The sequence below is a fragment of the Stegostoma tigrinum genome, chromosome X (assembly GCF_030684315.1).
Source record: "Stegostoma tigrinum isolate sSteTig4 chromosome X, sSteTig4.hap1, whole genome shotgun sequence".
NCBI lineage: Eukaryota > Metazoa > Chordata > Chondrichthyes > Orectolobiformes > Stegostomatidae > Stegostoma > Stegostoma tigrinum.
Window position 1 is genome coordinate 11,360,068 of NC_081404.1, and position 16,793 is coordinate 11,376,860.

General features: G+C 42.8%; 1 protein-coding gene across 3 annotated transcripts in view; it reads left to right on the forward strand.

The window, feature by feature from the left end:
- Positions 1–430: 430 nt before the first annotated feature.
- The window catches only part of LOC125448204 (receptor tyrosine-protein kinase erbB-4), a 161,463-nt gene continuing 145,100 nt past the window's right edge, over positions 431–16,793 (forward strand). For 2 of the 3 annotated variants that reach the window (XM_059643386.1, XM_059643385.1), the window contains exon 1: positions 1,836–2,079. In XM_059643386.1, the coding sequence (XP_059499369.1) occupies positions 2,013–2,079 (67 nt within the window). In that variant the 5' untranslated portion in view covers positions 1,836–2,012. Of the gene's footprint in view, positions 543–1,835; positions 2,080–16,793 lie in introns of those variants that run through there. The other variant, XM_059643387.1, reaches the window with a different exon arrangement.

The following is a 16,793-nucleotide window of genomic DNA, read 5'->3' on the forward strand; positions in this document are numbered from 1 at the left end:
TCAAATAAAATCCTGCAGAGGCTGAAAGCCTGAAGCAAAAACAAAGTACTGTTCAGAGCTGGCAGTATTTGTGGAAAGAAAAACATTGCTAATATTTTGAGTTTGGCTCTGAAGAGGCCATAATTAAACTTGATATATTGACTGTTTCTGCCTCCCTAACAGATGTTGCAAGACTGCTGAGTTTCTCCGCTTCGTGTATTTCTACCGGTCCATGGGAATATCCTTTCTGTTTATTGTCTAATAATTAAGCATAGCTTTTTTGTGAGCACCTTATCAATAGAAGCCACAATAATTTACGAAATAAGATCCCCATTTGTAGTATAATAGCTCATTGCATTTTCATTCTCGCCCTCTGGGTGTCGCTAACAAGGCGAGCATTCATTGCTCACTTTTAATTTCCTTGATTTGGTGCAAACTCTCTTCAAAGCGTCGAAGAATGCTCCAGCTAGACCGTGGTCATTCGACCCATCGTTTCTCCTGGCTCTGAATGGCGGTGTGACGCTGCAGTCTCATACAGCCCAGATTGGAATTCCTTTCCTGAGGTTATTAGTGATGTCGTTGGGTATTTACTGTAACATCCAATCTTTCATGATACGTATTTTTAAGCTTGTTTCCAACATTTCGTTTCAGATTTTAAGTGGAATTCACAATTGCAAACTACTCACGCTCATATTGGATTATTAGTCTATTACCATAAGCTATGACAGTACAGCATTATCTATATGTTGGAAGTGACGTTTCACTCTCCCTAACCAATTCATAAGTGACTTTTTAAAGTAAAACACTGGCAGTGCCTCCCAGTTCTGAAGAAGTCATAATCTATCTATAGTGGCTATACTTCATATGGGCTTCAGTAGCTGCGAAGCACTTTGGGACATGGGTGGCGGGACAGAGATGCAAGTCTGTCTGTCTGTTTTAAACCGTATAAACTAGCAAGTCTAGGGCTTTGCCCTTGGCTGGTGTAATGATGGCGAACTGTCGATCCTCCTCCGTGGTTCTCAACTGGGGAGAAATAAAATCAGCCAAGGTTTACACTCATGAGCCTCCCCCTGTGTGGGTTCGGCCTGCTCTCAATCACAGGACTCAATCCACTTTTAACCCGCGCCTTCAGGAGTTTGGCGGGGATTTGGGAAGAGCTGGAAGGTAGAACAAGAAATGTAGGGAGCTTCAGTGGAGGAGATAGCAAGAACTGCTGATGTTGGAGTCAGTCAATACAGTGTGGAGCCGGAGGAACACAGCAGGCCAGGCAGCACAGGAGCAGGAAAGTTCTTGTTTCGGGTCTGAAGAGGGGTCCCTACCTGAAATGTCAACTTTCCTGCTGCCTGGCCTGCTGTGTTCCTCCAGCCGCAGAAGCGAGACTGTTTGTTTGTTTTTAGATGGTTATGTATTTGTGTTTAATGGACAGTTTTAATTTGGGGCCACCGTACGTAAAGCCTTACATTTTCAGGATTCAAGGAACGTGAAGAGTGACTGCAAATGTAAATCGGTTTGCTCGTGAATCCGGCAAGAGTCCCCGTTTCTTTCATTTCAGCTTTCCTTGAGCTCCCGATCCTTAACTAAGCTGTACACACTAGTGTATTTGCTGTAAAGGGCAACTGATTTATTTTCGGAAACGGTATTTCTCAAAATTAGACCGTTTAAATAATCCAGTGTTTCACCACATTAACAGCTCAATTCTTTAAATCCCGTCGACTTTCGTAAATGACTCCCTCGCTTCATGAAACAACTGTATGTCGCTTTGTGGTGCAGTTTCACACCTCCCTGATGATGCGATTGGCCTCAGAAAGCTGGAGAGCAGCCAATCTCATGTCATATCAGCTCAATGTAATTGATAGTACTAAGCGTGAAACTGACTGGGAGCGGGTTGCACGAGTTACTTAAGAGTTGAAATTAGAAACTTTGAAAACATTTTCCAAAGTTTTCAAAAGCTGGATTCCCGATGCTACCGCCGTCTGTTTGGAAGTGATTTCATAGGGCAGGAAAGTAAAGAAACGAGCGCATTTCCGGACAAGATGACCAAGTTACAGGTGTTGGAAATATACTTACTATGGATAGTAAATGGTGTTGCCTCACAATCAGGTAGGTGGGGTCGACCCAATGCTTTCTCCTTGCTTTAAATCTACAAACGTAATCTTATTTCTGTCTTGTGTCCTAAACAGTGCTCTAAAACTTGATGGAACTAACTTGGTGCGTTACTTTTATACGGTTAATTTACAAAGTAACTTTATAAAAGTGGTGGCGGGGAAGTCTAATGACGAGCCTTTTATTTGGAGACGGAAACTGGGAGTTATAAAACCTGTTTGCTTAAGGTTTTTGCGCAATCACCTAACGATAAACTGAGGCTGGTGTGTGGGAGCGCCTGTCTCAGGTTGGCTGCAGTTTGCTGTATCCTGACTGTCAGTTTCACAGGTTGTAAGGATCAGGTTCATGGGCAGTTCTTTCGAGCTCATGTGAACGTGAAGTGAACACCAACTTTGGGGAACCTTCAGAATTCACATAGACTTTTCGCTAAAGCCTTTCTCCTGTTTAGGGGATAGCTGAGGGTCGGGTTTGAGTGGTCGCGTGTGGTAGGCTATAAGTTTGATCGCATTGGGCCATAAGTAATGTTGAAATGTTTTGGCTTCTATCCCCCTGATGTGTCGAGAGTTAAACCAAGTTCTCATTTAAAGCCATTTCGTGATTGTTGTCGAGTCCATTTCATCCTAGCAGTAGTCGCCAGGCGCTTCTGCAGGTCAGACAATGTCGTCTCGATGTCACTTTCCCCGTCTCATTTGCCCAAAATCTGTATTTTTCTTAATTCTTCCTCTGCCAGAGTCCGTGGTGCACGGGGGACCATGACAATGACACTGCGTTCCGGAACGCAACTTGGATCCTCGTGTCAGTTTTAGACTGTTTCAAACGCTGTGCTTGTGACACTGACAAAGTGAACTCACGAAATGTCCAGTGAACCTGTACATTAGGAATTGAAGCCAGACTTAAAGTTGTATTTTTTTTAAATGGTAAAAGCACCTGCAGTTAGTTCGATACTTGTCTCTATTTCCAAATCAGTGTACTTTACTTCCAAATAGATCACTGCACTGGAGGTGCGAACTAGAAAGGCGCAAATCATCTGGCATTACAAGAACATTTCTTCTGTTTGTTCGTGCCTTGTATGTTTTAACTCTTCTGAGAATATCAGTATTTCTTTTTAAATATTAATTGAGTGCGACCAGTGAGTTGGGAGTGTTTTATTTAAGTGAACACTTGATGATAGGGCAGGCAAATATTTTCATCATGGATCAGGTGGACTTTGATTTTGAATTTTTGTTATTGCCTACAGGAACTTACAAGTTAAATCTTTTCTTTCCAAAGCTGCCCTTTCTGTTAAAGGTGCTTGCCACCCTGTTTAAACTCTCTTTTTGCTTAGATACACTGAAGTGGTTTGGTCCACACAAATACATTCTCACATGTGCCATTTTCTGATAACAATTGTATTCTGTCTGTCTTCCCCCACCCCCCCCCCCCCTCCCCGCCTCACAATTTAACTGTGTCTGGTCATGCTGCTGCAAAGTGTTTTTGGGTATCTCTCTCTACACCAGAGGTGCTATATGAATGTAGATTGTGTTGGTGATGCAATCAACCGCCATTTGTTGGAATGCACAAGAAGCACAATGTAGGGAAATGTGGACCAGTGACCAATCCAGTTTGTTCTTTCTGCAGCCTGTATATATCACACCCTATTTATTTTTCATTCTGTTCAATCCACAATCCAAGAAATGCTCAGTTAGGAAGCAATAGGCAATCTGTTCCTGTAGAGGAGGTGGAAAATCCGAGCAGGGAGTCATGTCTGAAGCATCTTGGATGGCACCTCCTAAGAGAATATGATGCCCACTTAGCCTTCTGACAGTGCCTTGGTCAGCTGAACTTGGCACTGTTTCTGCTATAGCATTGAAATGACCCAATCAAAGTCCTCAATAACATTCTCTTTGACTGTAACCTTGGGATGTTTTCTACTCCCCTGAATGAATAAAACAAAACTTAAAATGCATTTATATAAATGTAAGTTGTTACATCAGTTCATTTTAGGAGTTATTTCTTTATCTGGTATTTTATTTTATTTTCAGCATTTCTTTCAGGACTCTATGAAATGTGATTTGACTCTGAGGAAAATACGCTTTTAGGAAGCACTGTTTCTTCTTCAAGACAGCACTCAGTTTTGTGCAACACTGAGAGGCAATGAAAATCCTCAATTCAGATTAAGCTGTCTGAATGATTATCATTGAGAACCACAGAGAAATTGACTCTGTTTGCTTTCAGACACTGTCCTTTAACACATTGAACTGCCCTTTTAGTCCGAATGCTTGACAAGTGCATATCAGGATTTGATTTGATCAGTGCACCAGATTAGGAGTGCTGCACTGTCAGAGCCGTTACCTTTTAAACAAAATCCATCTACCCTCCACCCATCAGCAGTGATCTAGACCTACTTGAAGGGTAGGGTAATTCTCCCCAGTACCCTGACCAATATTTATCCCTCGATCAACATCACAAAGTCAGACTATGCGACCATTATCAAATTGTACACAGGATTGGAGAATTGTTGCAGGGCAGAAAGAAGCCCAGGATAGTAAGCACTGCTGTCTCACAGCACCAGAGACCTGGGTTCAAGTCACCTGAGGGTGGGATGTCTATGTGGAGTTTGCATGTTCTCCCTGTGTGTCTGTGTGGTTTTCCTCCGGGTGCTCTGGTTTCCTCCCACAGTCCAAAGATGTGCAGGCTAGGTGGAGTGGCCATGCTAAATTTCCCGTAGCATTCAGGGATGTGTAGATTAGGTGGGTTATTGGGGGGTGGAGGGGGGGAGATGGGTGTGGGTGGGATGCTCTGAGGGTCAGTGTGGACTTGGGCCAAACGGCTTATTTCCACACTGTAGGGATTCTATCATTCTAGGCCATTTAGCCCATCATTGGTTTTCCAAATGACTAGGTCACCTAATGACGCTCCTGGCTTCTCCCCATATTCCTTCCTTTTTTAAAGAACAATTGCATTTCCTCTTGAAAGCATCTATATGAATCTGCCTCCACCACACTCTCAGACTATACTTTCCAGATCCCAACCACTTGCTGTGTGGGAAAAGATTTTCCTTATGCCACCATTGCTGCTTTTGCTAAATGACGTGAATTAATAAATAACATGACTCAATTATATCCATCAGAGATATAAATGTTTTCTGTTCCAGACCCTTTGGTTCCACCAAGAGGTTCAAAGATGGGTCATTCCATTATGTAAGTTTTCTTGCAGCAATGTGACCTTGTAAGATGAACGCCAATAATCTTTTAACAACAATTATCCCAAGTTTCGGTCCGCCTCCCCCCCTCTCCCTATTTATTCCAGAACCCTCACCCCATCCCCCTCTCTGAAGGGTCTCGGCCCGAAACGTCAGCTTTTGTGCTCCTGAGATGCTGCTTGGCCTGCTGTGTTCATCCAGCCTCACATTTTATTATCCCAAGTTTGTTTGATTTGCTTTCAATTTAGGGTTGTTTAGTAGGTTCTTAATATCATTTCATCTTCCACTTAACATATTAATATCCAATGTAAAAGTTATTAAAAAGAGCAGAAATTGCTGGGCAAAACTCTGCGGGTCTGGCAGCATCTGTGAAGAGAAAGCAGAGTTAAGGTTTCAGCTCCTGTGACCCTTCCTCAGAACTGAGTAAAAGTTGTTAATTACCTAAAACTAAAAGTTCTCTGTAAATCACATGAATTGTGCAAATAGATATTTGCAGCAGGGTCATCAAGAAAAATCTGTATGCAAATTGCCCTGTTTCTTACAATGCAACAGGGTCTCCACTGCAAAAAGTATTTAATTGGGTATAAAGTGCTTTTGAGATGTCTGGTTATGAAAGTTGCTCTACAGATGCAAACTTTCCTTTATCTTCTACATGAATTCAGATTCCCAAGTCTAGTTGGTTCAGCTGAAACTATTTTGCTTCCTGCTTGCTTACTTTAGTGAAATTGAGTTAACAAGGAAATAAAACAGCCTAAGACAAATAGTTTTTCCCTCGGTCATGGCAAATCCTTTTAGACTCTTGCTAGAGCTGCTTAAATCCCCTCTGTATTAGAGGTTTAAAAAACTTTGTTTAAAGCATTTTTATTGAGGCTCCTTCTTCAGTTCTCTGATTGAAGGTAGATCTGATCCATGGCGCTATGATCTCCATCACAGGTAGGGTTGAAGTCTGTGATCCATTCCAGCCAGAACAGGATCAAACCCCTGTATTGTTCACACCAATCTGATCCACAACTGGCACTGCACACTGCAGCCTGGAGCTCTGGACAGCGATGGCAGAGGCTCCACTTTCTTTGTCACTTGGCTGACTATGACACACTCCTTTCACCCACCTGCATTAGCCTGGGTTGGCACGATTTTCAGGTGGATACACAACCCATTTGGCCATGTTTTAAACAAATATTTTGTGCCTTTCGAGTCCTGGAGTGGAACTTGAGCTTCTGGCTTGGAGCTAAGGTTGACATAGCCCACTGAATCATAGGAGCACCTCTTAAGGCACGTACAGCTTCCAAAAGGCAGTTCAGCATAAGTCAGCAGTTTTTCAAGTGGAAGTTGAATATGGACCTGCAAACTGGGAAGGTCCCACATTTGTTTCCAAATACTGTGCACAGCTGATTTAAGCCTGGACAGCTGTTGTTGAGCTATTATCAGCACGTACAGTCAATGGCTTCTCCCCCTGCCCCCAAAAGGTCCTTCTGATTGCAACTCAGCTCCCTGCAGAATAGGGCGCGTGAGTCTGGAATTGAGGCCTTTTCTGTACCTTGTAAAATCCTTCTCTCGTTCCCTGTAAAGAAAGGGCACTGAAGTTGAGACTGCCAGCCCCTTCTGGAGAGAAGGGAGTCAAGTGGTGGGAGGGTGGGGGGAACCTTTTGTTTCAGAGATATCGAGTGTTAAGTTCCAGCATCTTTGGAATGTTTCCAAAAACAGCTTTAGGAGAGAGTTACTTTTAAATGTGTTTTAAACCATAGTGCATTCATGCATTTGCTTTTTGAAAAGGTGGCCTTGAGCTGAAAGGTAGTTCAGGTGTTTGAGCTGGCTTTGGCTTTCTTTTTTGGCTTGTTTTGGTGATTAATAACCACGACCCTCCTTTTTGTTACGTACTTGTTCCACACAGCAGGGTCTTCCCTTTTTGGATTCTGACTAGCAGTAGGTCAAGCCTGGAGAAACGAGGTTTCTTCATACTTTTTTAAAAAAAAACATGTTGCATGGCTGACTGACAAGTGGCTGTGACAAGAGGTTGTTTAAGTCATGCTGACTAATACAGGGAGGTGTGGCATGTTCTTAATTTTATAACTTATTATGATTGGTATTATTTAAATTAGTGAATTTGATCATAACTTCACTTCTGTATGCTCATTCCCTTGTGAAATAAAACACCTTATCATTTGTATTGGGCCTGTCTCACCAAGCATTGTCTGTCTGCATTTGAACAGGTTGAAGGAGAACCCATTGAAAGACCTAATTCTGCAGTTCAGGCCACAAGGACATAATGTTACCCCATGGGTTATACCATTATGCTTGGACCAGCCATATACATACAGTGGGTACAAGGGTAGGTCAGAGGCTGGAATGATGCAATAACTCCCCAAAGCCTGTCCATCAACCACAAGGCACAAGTCAGGAGTGATGGAATACTCCCCACTTGCATGGCCGGGTGGAGCCCCAACAACACTTAAGAAGCTCGACACCATCCAGGACAAAACAGTCAATTCACAACCTTAAACTTTCACTTTTTTCACTAATGATGCATGGCAGCAGCAGTGTGTGCCATTGACAGAGTGCACTTCAACTCATCAAGACTCCTCTGACAATACTTTCTAAACCCATGACCTCTACCATCTAGAAGGACAAGGCTAGCACATTCTCTATCACCTGCAAGCTCCTCTCCAAGCCATTCACCATCCTGACTTGGAAATATGTTGCGGTGCCTTGGGTGTTACTGATTTGATTTGTTTTGATTTATTAATGTCACATGCACCAAGATACAATGAAAAGTATTGTATTGCATGCTAACCAGACAAACTGAACTTTACATAAGTACATCAACATAATAGAAGAGAATGCAGAATATGGTGTTACAGATTCTGTTTTAATTACGATGGTCAAGTAATAAATATTGGACAGAATGCTAGGAGCGTTCGTTGCCTTGCTCCTCTTTAGAATAATGTCCGGTTTTACATTCACTTGGTAAGGCAGGAGGGACTGCTGTCTGATATCTAACAAAAAAAAAACCCCTCTGAAAACAAAAAATGCAAGAAATCACAGAGGGTCAGGCAGCATATACGAAGAGAAAGCAAGCTAACGTTTTGAGTCTGGATGACTGTTCATCAGATTCCGATTCCAGATGACGTCTCTGGTAGGCCAACTCTCCCTTGGTATGTACAATAAATTGTCTGGTCTAATTTAAAAGCTCAAACCCTGTGGTAGGGCTTGAAACAACAGATTCAAAGGCAGGAAAAATGTTCACTGAAATATAGCTGACACCTTGGGATGTTTCCAGAGTCCACAACAGACAACTGTTAGTCTTAATTACTTGTTTGTTTTCCTTTCATTAGTTACATTCTTTAAGGAAGTAAACATTAATCACAACAGGAAAAAGTTTTTTTTCCAATCATTTTAATACTTAAGTGACAAAGGTTGATGTGTAGCTGCTTGACACTGGTGACTGGTATAGTTGGCAAGTTATGTTACAGCTGTATGAAACTTTGTTTAGACCACATTTGCATGCAGTTCTGGTTGTCACTGTCAGAAGGACCTACATGCTTTGGAGAGAGTGCAGAGAAAGTTTACCAGAATGTTGCCTGGTTTGGAGGGTTTCAATTGTGAGGAGAGGTTGCATAAACGTGGATTGTTTTGACTGGAAAGACAGAAGCTGGGGGGGCAACCTGATAGAGGTCTATAAAATTATGAGGCATAGGTAGGGTAGATGGTCAAAGGCTGTTTCCCAGGATGTAATGGTCAAATACAAGAGGGCACAGGTTCGAGGTGAGAAGGGGAAAGCTTTGCACACAGAGGGTGGTGGGTGCCTAGAGCACACTGCCAGTGGAGGTGCTGAAAGGAGGCACATTATTAATGTTTAAGGTGTATCTTGGTAGACACATGAATCTGAGGCCAACAGAGCGATAGATACCACGCACAGGCAATAAATAGCAGGCCTAAATAAGGACTAGGAATCTGTGCAGGCTTAGTGGGTCGAAGGGCCTGTTCCTGTGCTGTAATGTATTATCTAATTTCACCTTTGGTTTCAAAAGGTAACCACGTTCTCTTTGAACAATTAACACCAATTAAATGGTAAGAATGGGATTCCAGCCAGAAAAGAAACACCATAAATCTGTTCTAACACGTGAGGTGCTCACCTAATATGCAACTGCTGCACAGACTTGGGAAGTCTCAAGTTCAGTGACCAGATTTATGTGATGGCTTAAGGTGGCAATACAGGTGTAACAATTAGCTTTGGGGACAGGGGAGGGGGCAGGAGGAAAAGGAGAAAAGCAAGTTACTGTCAGCAAGATGGGCATGTGTGGGGCTGGTGAGGACGGGATTGGACTCTACTACTGGCAATGTAAAACAGCTGAGTATTTACTATCCTTAGCACAAGCACTTTAAAATTATTGAAAGTTTTGCATTTAAAAAATAACCAAGTCTAGCATGTGATGTGCTGTATTATGAGCCATTTACATTGAGCTTTCTTTACTTGCCTGTTGTACTGATGTCTAAGTAATGCCTTTTGCTGCTGCACTCACTGGTTTCCATTTCAGTTTGGCAACTTGTTTGATTTGTCACAATGGGAAGAGAGATCTTTGTGTTGGGGACTGATAAACTGGAATTACTATGGGGTCATTGCCTGAAAGAGGAGGTTTTCCATTATGTGTTGTAACACTGCCTCAATGATGGTTTAACGTGAGGGCCTGGTGAATCCAGATGTAACTTTCAGTAAAGAGGGCTCTCTGTTTGGGATCTGCACCTGAATGGGTGCATGCTGACTCATTGCATTAATCTGTTTATCTACATCGTTGCTGAGAAAGTAAACAAGACGAAGGAACAGGTGTACAACCAATAAAGACTGAGCCACGTTGAGAATCACGCGGCTGTTTGTCTTTTCAGCTGCAGCTAGCTTGGTTCTCATGCCCTGGTCAAGTTGATATGCCAAGGTGTTCTTTGACTGAAAATCTCACTCATTGGCACATTGCCTGCAAAGTGAATCTGCGAAGTTTGATGCAAATGACCCTCCAATAAAACACTTTACACACATTTGAATATTTACAACTCCAATTTATATATTTGCTGATTGTGGCCTGAGATCACATCTGTCTCTGCACCAGCCATTTACACTGACTGTCTGACCACAGCATCATCCCTTTCATATCCCTTGTATCCCTTTTTATTCCGCTTAATGTTAAATCTACAGAACCAGCGTGGGATTGTTTTATTCACGGGATTTGCATGTGAGATTCTACCTCCCTGCTCTCCCACCCCCTCCAATTTTTTTCTCCCCCGTAGTAGAATTCCAGAGGCTTCCAATATCTGTCCTAGATACCTGGTAGCTGTCAATGTGAACTGGAGACATCACAGTCAACCACACTCCAAACCCTTAATTAACACTTACACACACACACACTTTCCAACAGGGTAACATTCAGAGCGGGAATTGGGGCTGATTTCCCCAAGTCTCCAAGCACAGCTAATTATTGTGGTTCAACCTCCAGCAAAGTCACTGAAGACAAGGGAACAGGCATGGAACCTGCTTGGTATTGAGCGGTTGTGGAGCTCCCTCCACACCATCATCCCCATAATGTTTTTTATCATGTGCATATTCTATTGAATGCTATCTAGTGAGCCCTGTCTGTCCTTGGCTGAGAGCTTTAAGATCAGCTGTAGTGTTGCCACTGTTCCCTCTTCCAATGACCATCTATCTCAGCCCCTACCCACCCTGAAAATCATTTTAATATTGATCAGGCTCTGTGCCATGTCCAGTAGTGCATTTAATCACTGAACCATTAGGAAATGAATTTATTTCCTGAGAAAATCCTGATGGGCTCAGAACCCCCTTCTTAATGAAGTGAGCATTTCTAGGAACAGAATTTATTCAGACTCCCCGAGAAGGTTTGTTTTTTTTATGTAAGTTTCCTTTTGACCAGTTTCTCCAGCATACACGTTATGCTGGGTTCTCGTGCCTGACTACTAGAAAGCTTGCTCTGCCACTGAGATTTTCTGTGGCTGTAGGTAGCATGGATGACATTGCTGCCATTCACTGAATCTGATCTGTGGTAGCTCAAGCTGTGTGCAGTGCATGATCTCACCCTGCTATTTGGGTTGGGCCAGAATCCAGGGCCAAGAGCTAAGATTGTGAGAAACTATTTTGCACTTCACTGACTGGCAGTGCCGAGAAATTGTATAGGTTGTGTTTAAGAGTTTAGTTTGAATCCTATTATGTTTGTAGTCTTTTGTTGTTTTACATGAGTGCTGGAAACAGGAACATCAAAGTTTGTTTCAGTTAGTTGCCCTGGGTTGGTGTGAATTGATTTTGCTTTCACTCCATGAACCACTTTCCCTGTCTGGTGGAAGGAGTGATTTCTGAATTTTCACAATACTATAATCTGTCAGATTTGGCAATCCTGGGATGTGATTGACCAGCGTTTGTTGCTTCTGCAGTTTGCTTGGTTGGACAGGTAGCTCCACAAGTCGAAATAGTTCAAAATTTGTCATGACAATAGATCTAATCAAACTCTGCAGTCACCCTTGGTGAGAACGTTCTATCCCTAACTGGTGCTCAATTTTTATCATGTTGCTTTTGGGATATGAATATTACTGGTTAACTCTTTATTGCCCGTCTGTAATTTCCCTTGAACTGCTGGAGTTTGTTTGGTGTAGGAACACGCAGAGTTGTCTGTTCTTTTCTGTAACAGTTTTCTGCAGCCACAATTGAGTGGCTTGCTAAACCACTGCAGAGGGTAGTTAAAAACCAAGCATGTGCTTGGAGCGACATGTAAAGGATGGCAGATTTTCTTCCTGAAAAGATATTAAAGAGCCAGTAGGTTAATGATCATCCTTGTTGAGAAGAGCTTTTATTGCAGATTCATTGTCATCCTTTATTCATTCATGGGAATGAGGGTGTCACTGACCAGGCAGCATTACCTATCCCTAATTGCCCTGAGGGTAGTTAAGAGGCAACCACATTGCTGTGGGTCTGGAGTCATGTGTCGGTTCCACACCAGGTAAGGAAGGAAACTACCACACTTAAAAAAACATATTAGTGAACCAGATGAATTTTCCAACAATTGACATTGGATTCATGATTATCATTTGACTTTTAATTCCAGATATTTTATTGAATTCAAATTCTACCAGCTGCCATGGTGAGATTCAAACCCAGAATGTTGCCTGGGTCTCTGGATTAACAGTCCAATGATAATATCAGTAGGCCATCACCTCCCCTCAACGGTGGGATGGTGGGATTTCAGCTCCTGTCTCTGGAGCACTTGTCTGAGCCTGTGGGTTCCAAGTAAAGTACCTTTACATAGCTGCAAAGGAGCCACTTATCCTTTCCTGCTCCTGTCGCCACAAGTAGACTTGCTGCTGCATGTGGCTTTGGATTTGCAGTCAAGGCGACAGTGGGGGTGAGACATTGATTGAACCCAAGCTTTTGGTGCTGTTCACTCTTTTCTTTTTTTAAAAAAAATCACAGTATTAGTCATGCAACACGGAAACAGATCCTTCAGTCCCACTCGTCCATGCTGACCATAATCCCAAATTAAACTAGTCCTGTTTGACTCATATCCCTTTAAACCTTTCCTATTCACATACCTGTCCACTTGTCTTTTTAAATGTTGTGATTGTACACTCCTGTACCATTTCCTCTGGCAGTTCATTCTGCGTGCACACCACCCTCTGCATGAAAAAGTTGCCCCTTGTATCCCTTTTAAATCTCCCCTCTTTCCCCTGCCCCCCCCCCAAACCTTATACCTATGCCCCTCTAGTTTAGGACTCACCCCCACCACAACCATCCTGGGGTGGTAGGGGTGAGATCTTGGCTATTCATGTTATCTATGCCCCTCATTATTTTTTAAACCTCTAAGGGGTGACCCTTCAACATGCTATGCTTCAGGGAAAATATCCCAGTCTATCCAGCCTCTACTTATAACTCAAATCTTCCAGTCCCAATAAGATCCATGCAAATCTTTCCTACACCCTTTTCTAATTTAATAACATCCTTCCGGAAGCTGGACAACCAGAACTGTATGCAGTATTCCAAATGTGGCCTCACAAAGGAGTTGGAAACCTCCAGCAAGGGATCATTTGTGACCTATTTACTCAGCCTGAACTCAATCAATGTAAGCAATCGCTGCCCTAGTTGAGATTGGCTCCATCTAGCATAATCCAGGGATGTTCACAGTCTGTAGCATTCAGTTACTCACGAGGGCAACCCGCTGGGTAACCAAGGAAACTGTTATCAAACAGGCTGTACACAGGGCTAACATTAAAATAGATCCAATCGTTTTATTTTTCAATTTTTGTCTGTGGAGAAATGCTTGTGATCCACTTGGCAACTGCCTGTGAAAGCAGCCTTGGAATAAGGAGCTCACTGTATGAAGGCACAGACCCACAAGCTGTCGTTCTGGTTTGTAGCCTCTCTGCAAGTTGTCCTCTGACAAGACAATGGTTGGGACTGTGGCTCAAAACAAAAAAGTTACTGAGTGAAAGTACCTCAGAGACTGGTGCGGTAATGACTCTCAAACCATCGAAACCTCTGAGTGGGAGGGCAGTTCGATTGAAGTGGTGACTTCATAAAGTAAATATTACCGGTTCTCTCTCAGCTTGTCACTCGAGTACTCTGGTCTCCCCAAACATACGTTTTTAGCTTGTTCTGTTTTCCAGCTACAACACACCTGTTTGCAGTTCTTTACTAAGAGTGTCAATGTTCAGTTTGTACTTGCGCATTTCTGAAGAATGTGTCACAATCCAAATAAAGGTTGTATTTGAGGAAGTTTCCTTGTGTTTTTAACTGTGCAGCATCTTAATGTTCACTTAACTATTAGATTACTGCCAGCCAATTTCAGAATGACACCATTTTTGAACATCGTAAAGGCAAATTCAATCTCCTTTCAGTTTGTTTTTGGACCTTGGGTATCACTTTTGTGTTTATTGCCCATCCATAGTTGTCCTGAGAAGATGTTAATGGGTGTTATCCTTGAAAGACTACAGTTCCTGTGTTGCTGGTGCACCAGTTGTGGTCTTTGGTAAGGAATGACCCACAGATGATGTGGAAACAGTGATTGTGTCTGATTCAGATTGTGCTGAGAGATTTGTGGGGGGATCTTGAAGGAAATGGTGTTCCCATGCTATTGCTGCTCTCTGCCTTCACAGTATTAATTCAAATTCACACATTTGGGATGTGCTATTGCAGTGGATCTTACTGGCTGCCCTGCAGACGCAAGGGTGAATGAGAAGCCCTGTGGCTGGGATCAATGTTCAGCAATATTCATGACTCTTCAGATACTGAAGCAGTCCATGTCCAAATGCAACAAGATCTGGGCATATCCAGGCTTGTGACAGTGACCGTGGCAAGTGACATTTACACCATGCAAATGCCTGGCAATGACCATCTCCAATAAGAGACAATATAATCAAGGCTCCTTAACATTCACTGATGTTACATCACTGAATCCCTCACCATGCGTGTGGGTTACCGTTGACTATAAAGTCAACGGGACTTGCCACAGTGGCTATGTGAGCAGGTCAGAGGTTAGGAATCCTGCAGCAAGTAATTCCCCTCCTGACTCCCCAAAGCCTGTCCACCAGCTACAAGGCACAAGTCAGGAGTGTGATGGAATACTCCCCACTTGCCTGGATCAGTACAGATCCAACAACATTCAAGAAGCTCAACACCATCCAGGACAAAGCAGCCCCTTTAATAAGCAACACATCCACAAGCATCCACTCACTCTACCACCAACAGTCAGCAACAGTGTGCACCATCTATAAGTTGCACCTTCCAAACCGACAACCACTTCTATCTAGGAGGACGTGGGCGGCAGATACATGGGAACACCTCCCCCTGCAAGCTCCCCTCCAAGCCACTCACCATCCTGACTTGGAAATATATTGCTGTTCCCTCACTGTTGCTGGGTCAGATTCCTGGAATTTCTTCCCTAAGGGCATTGTGGGTTTGCTAACAGCATGTGACTGCAGCGGTTCAAGAAGGCAGCTCACCACCACCTTCTCGAGGCAACTAGGGATGGGCAATAAATGCTGGTCTGGCCAGCGACGTCCACATCCCACAAGTGATTAAACAAAAACAAAGTGGACTGTTCTCCCTGGAATGCTCGAGCTTAGTCAGTGGTATTGTAGCTGCTCTCAGTACCTTCCTGACCTTGAGCTGTATAAGCATTGGAGAAACTTTGAAGAATCATAAATGCATTACCTGTCACCTGTTCTCGCTGTGGTTTGTTCAATTAGTCGATAGAAGTGCCTTCCAAGATGTTAATGTCAGGTTTAGCCATGGTGCTGTGTAATATGTTACAATCTGTGCTGATGCGCATAAATGCTGAAATATTGCATCCATGTTGGGTCTCCCATAGCCACAAGCTCTTGATCGCATTTTCCAAACAGCCAGTTTTCCTGAGTTCTAGTGTCTGCTGCTGATTTTAACTGTCGAAACAGAAGCATGTTCACCAGTTGGCACCATAATCCTGATAGCATCATGAAGTCATGTCTTGTGTATAGTTTATAATACCTCCACCCTGATTGGCGCTCCTTGTCCTTGATGCTATGGTGAGATTGCACTGGAGGTTGTATGTTGAAGAATTTATCATGACCACTCTGCATTGAAGACCACATTTTTTGAATTGCTGAGTCAGATTTAAACAAAACTGAGTTCAACAAACCACTTGAGAATGTAATCCAACAATCACAGGCACCTATTATACTCTTTCTGTGCCCTGTGTTAGACAAACCAGAATCCCCAGGTATTTATGGACTTTTTTGGAGGGGAAAAAAAAGTCACTACAGAGGAAAAACAAAACTGGATGTAAATTCATGTCCTGTGAGAAGCCCATGGCATGACATAACTGTGAAGTGTTAGGGTAACTTCAAACTGAGAGCTCTAACCCAAAAAGGGCTGATTATATCCCCTGTCAGCAGGCAGCCACCTCTCGCAAAATTTTCTGTTTTACCCAGGGAATATACACAGTAGAAGTTTAAAAACTGACCATGACTCTAGTCTCTTTTTAGTGGCTGAAATCCCACTGTGTGGACTAGAATGCTGTGAGGCCACAGCTTTGAGACAGCCATTTTAAACATCCCTGCACTGGAGGTAAAGACACCATCTCACTTTGAATGTTGGAGTTCATTCACTGTCGTAAGGAATTGGAGCAACAGAATTCCCACTAACCCACAAAACCAAGAACAACATTAATGCTACTGGTAGCATCCAAAAATAGCTGCAGGATTGTCTTATCTGCTTTTCATGACGCATTCAGGGATTGTTCCATATTTTATTTTACTTTTATGTTTTTGGCCTCTCCTCTCCTCTTATCTTGAATCAGCATTGCATTTCTATTTTTTACATATTTAGTTGTGATTTTTTTTTTTGTTAATTCAAGGCAGCCTTGTTAAATTAGCTCCTTTTTATAAAATGTAAGTTTATTTGAGTCTGAAGAATGGTATCTACAAGGGAAGGGATCTTTTTAAAATTCACCTTGATGAGACCAACAGGATTTGAGGGGAGACTAACTAGGAGGAGCAAGCTTATTTC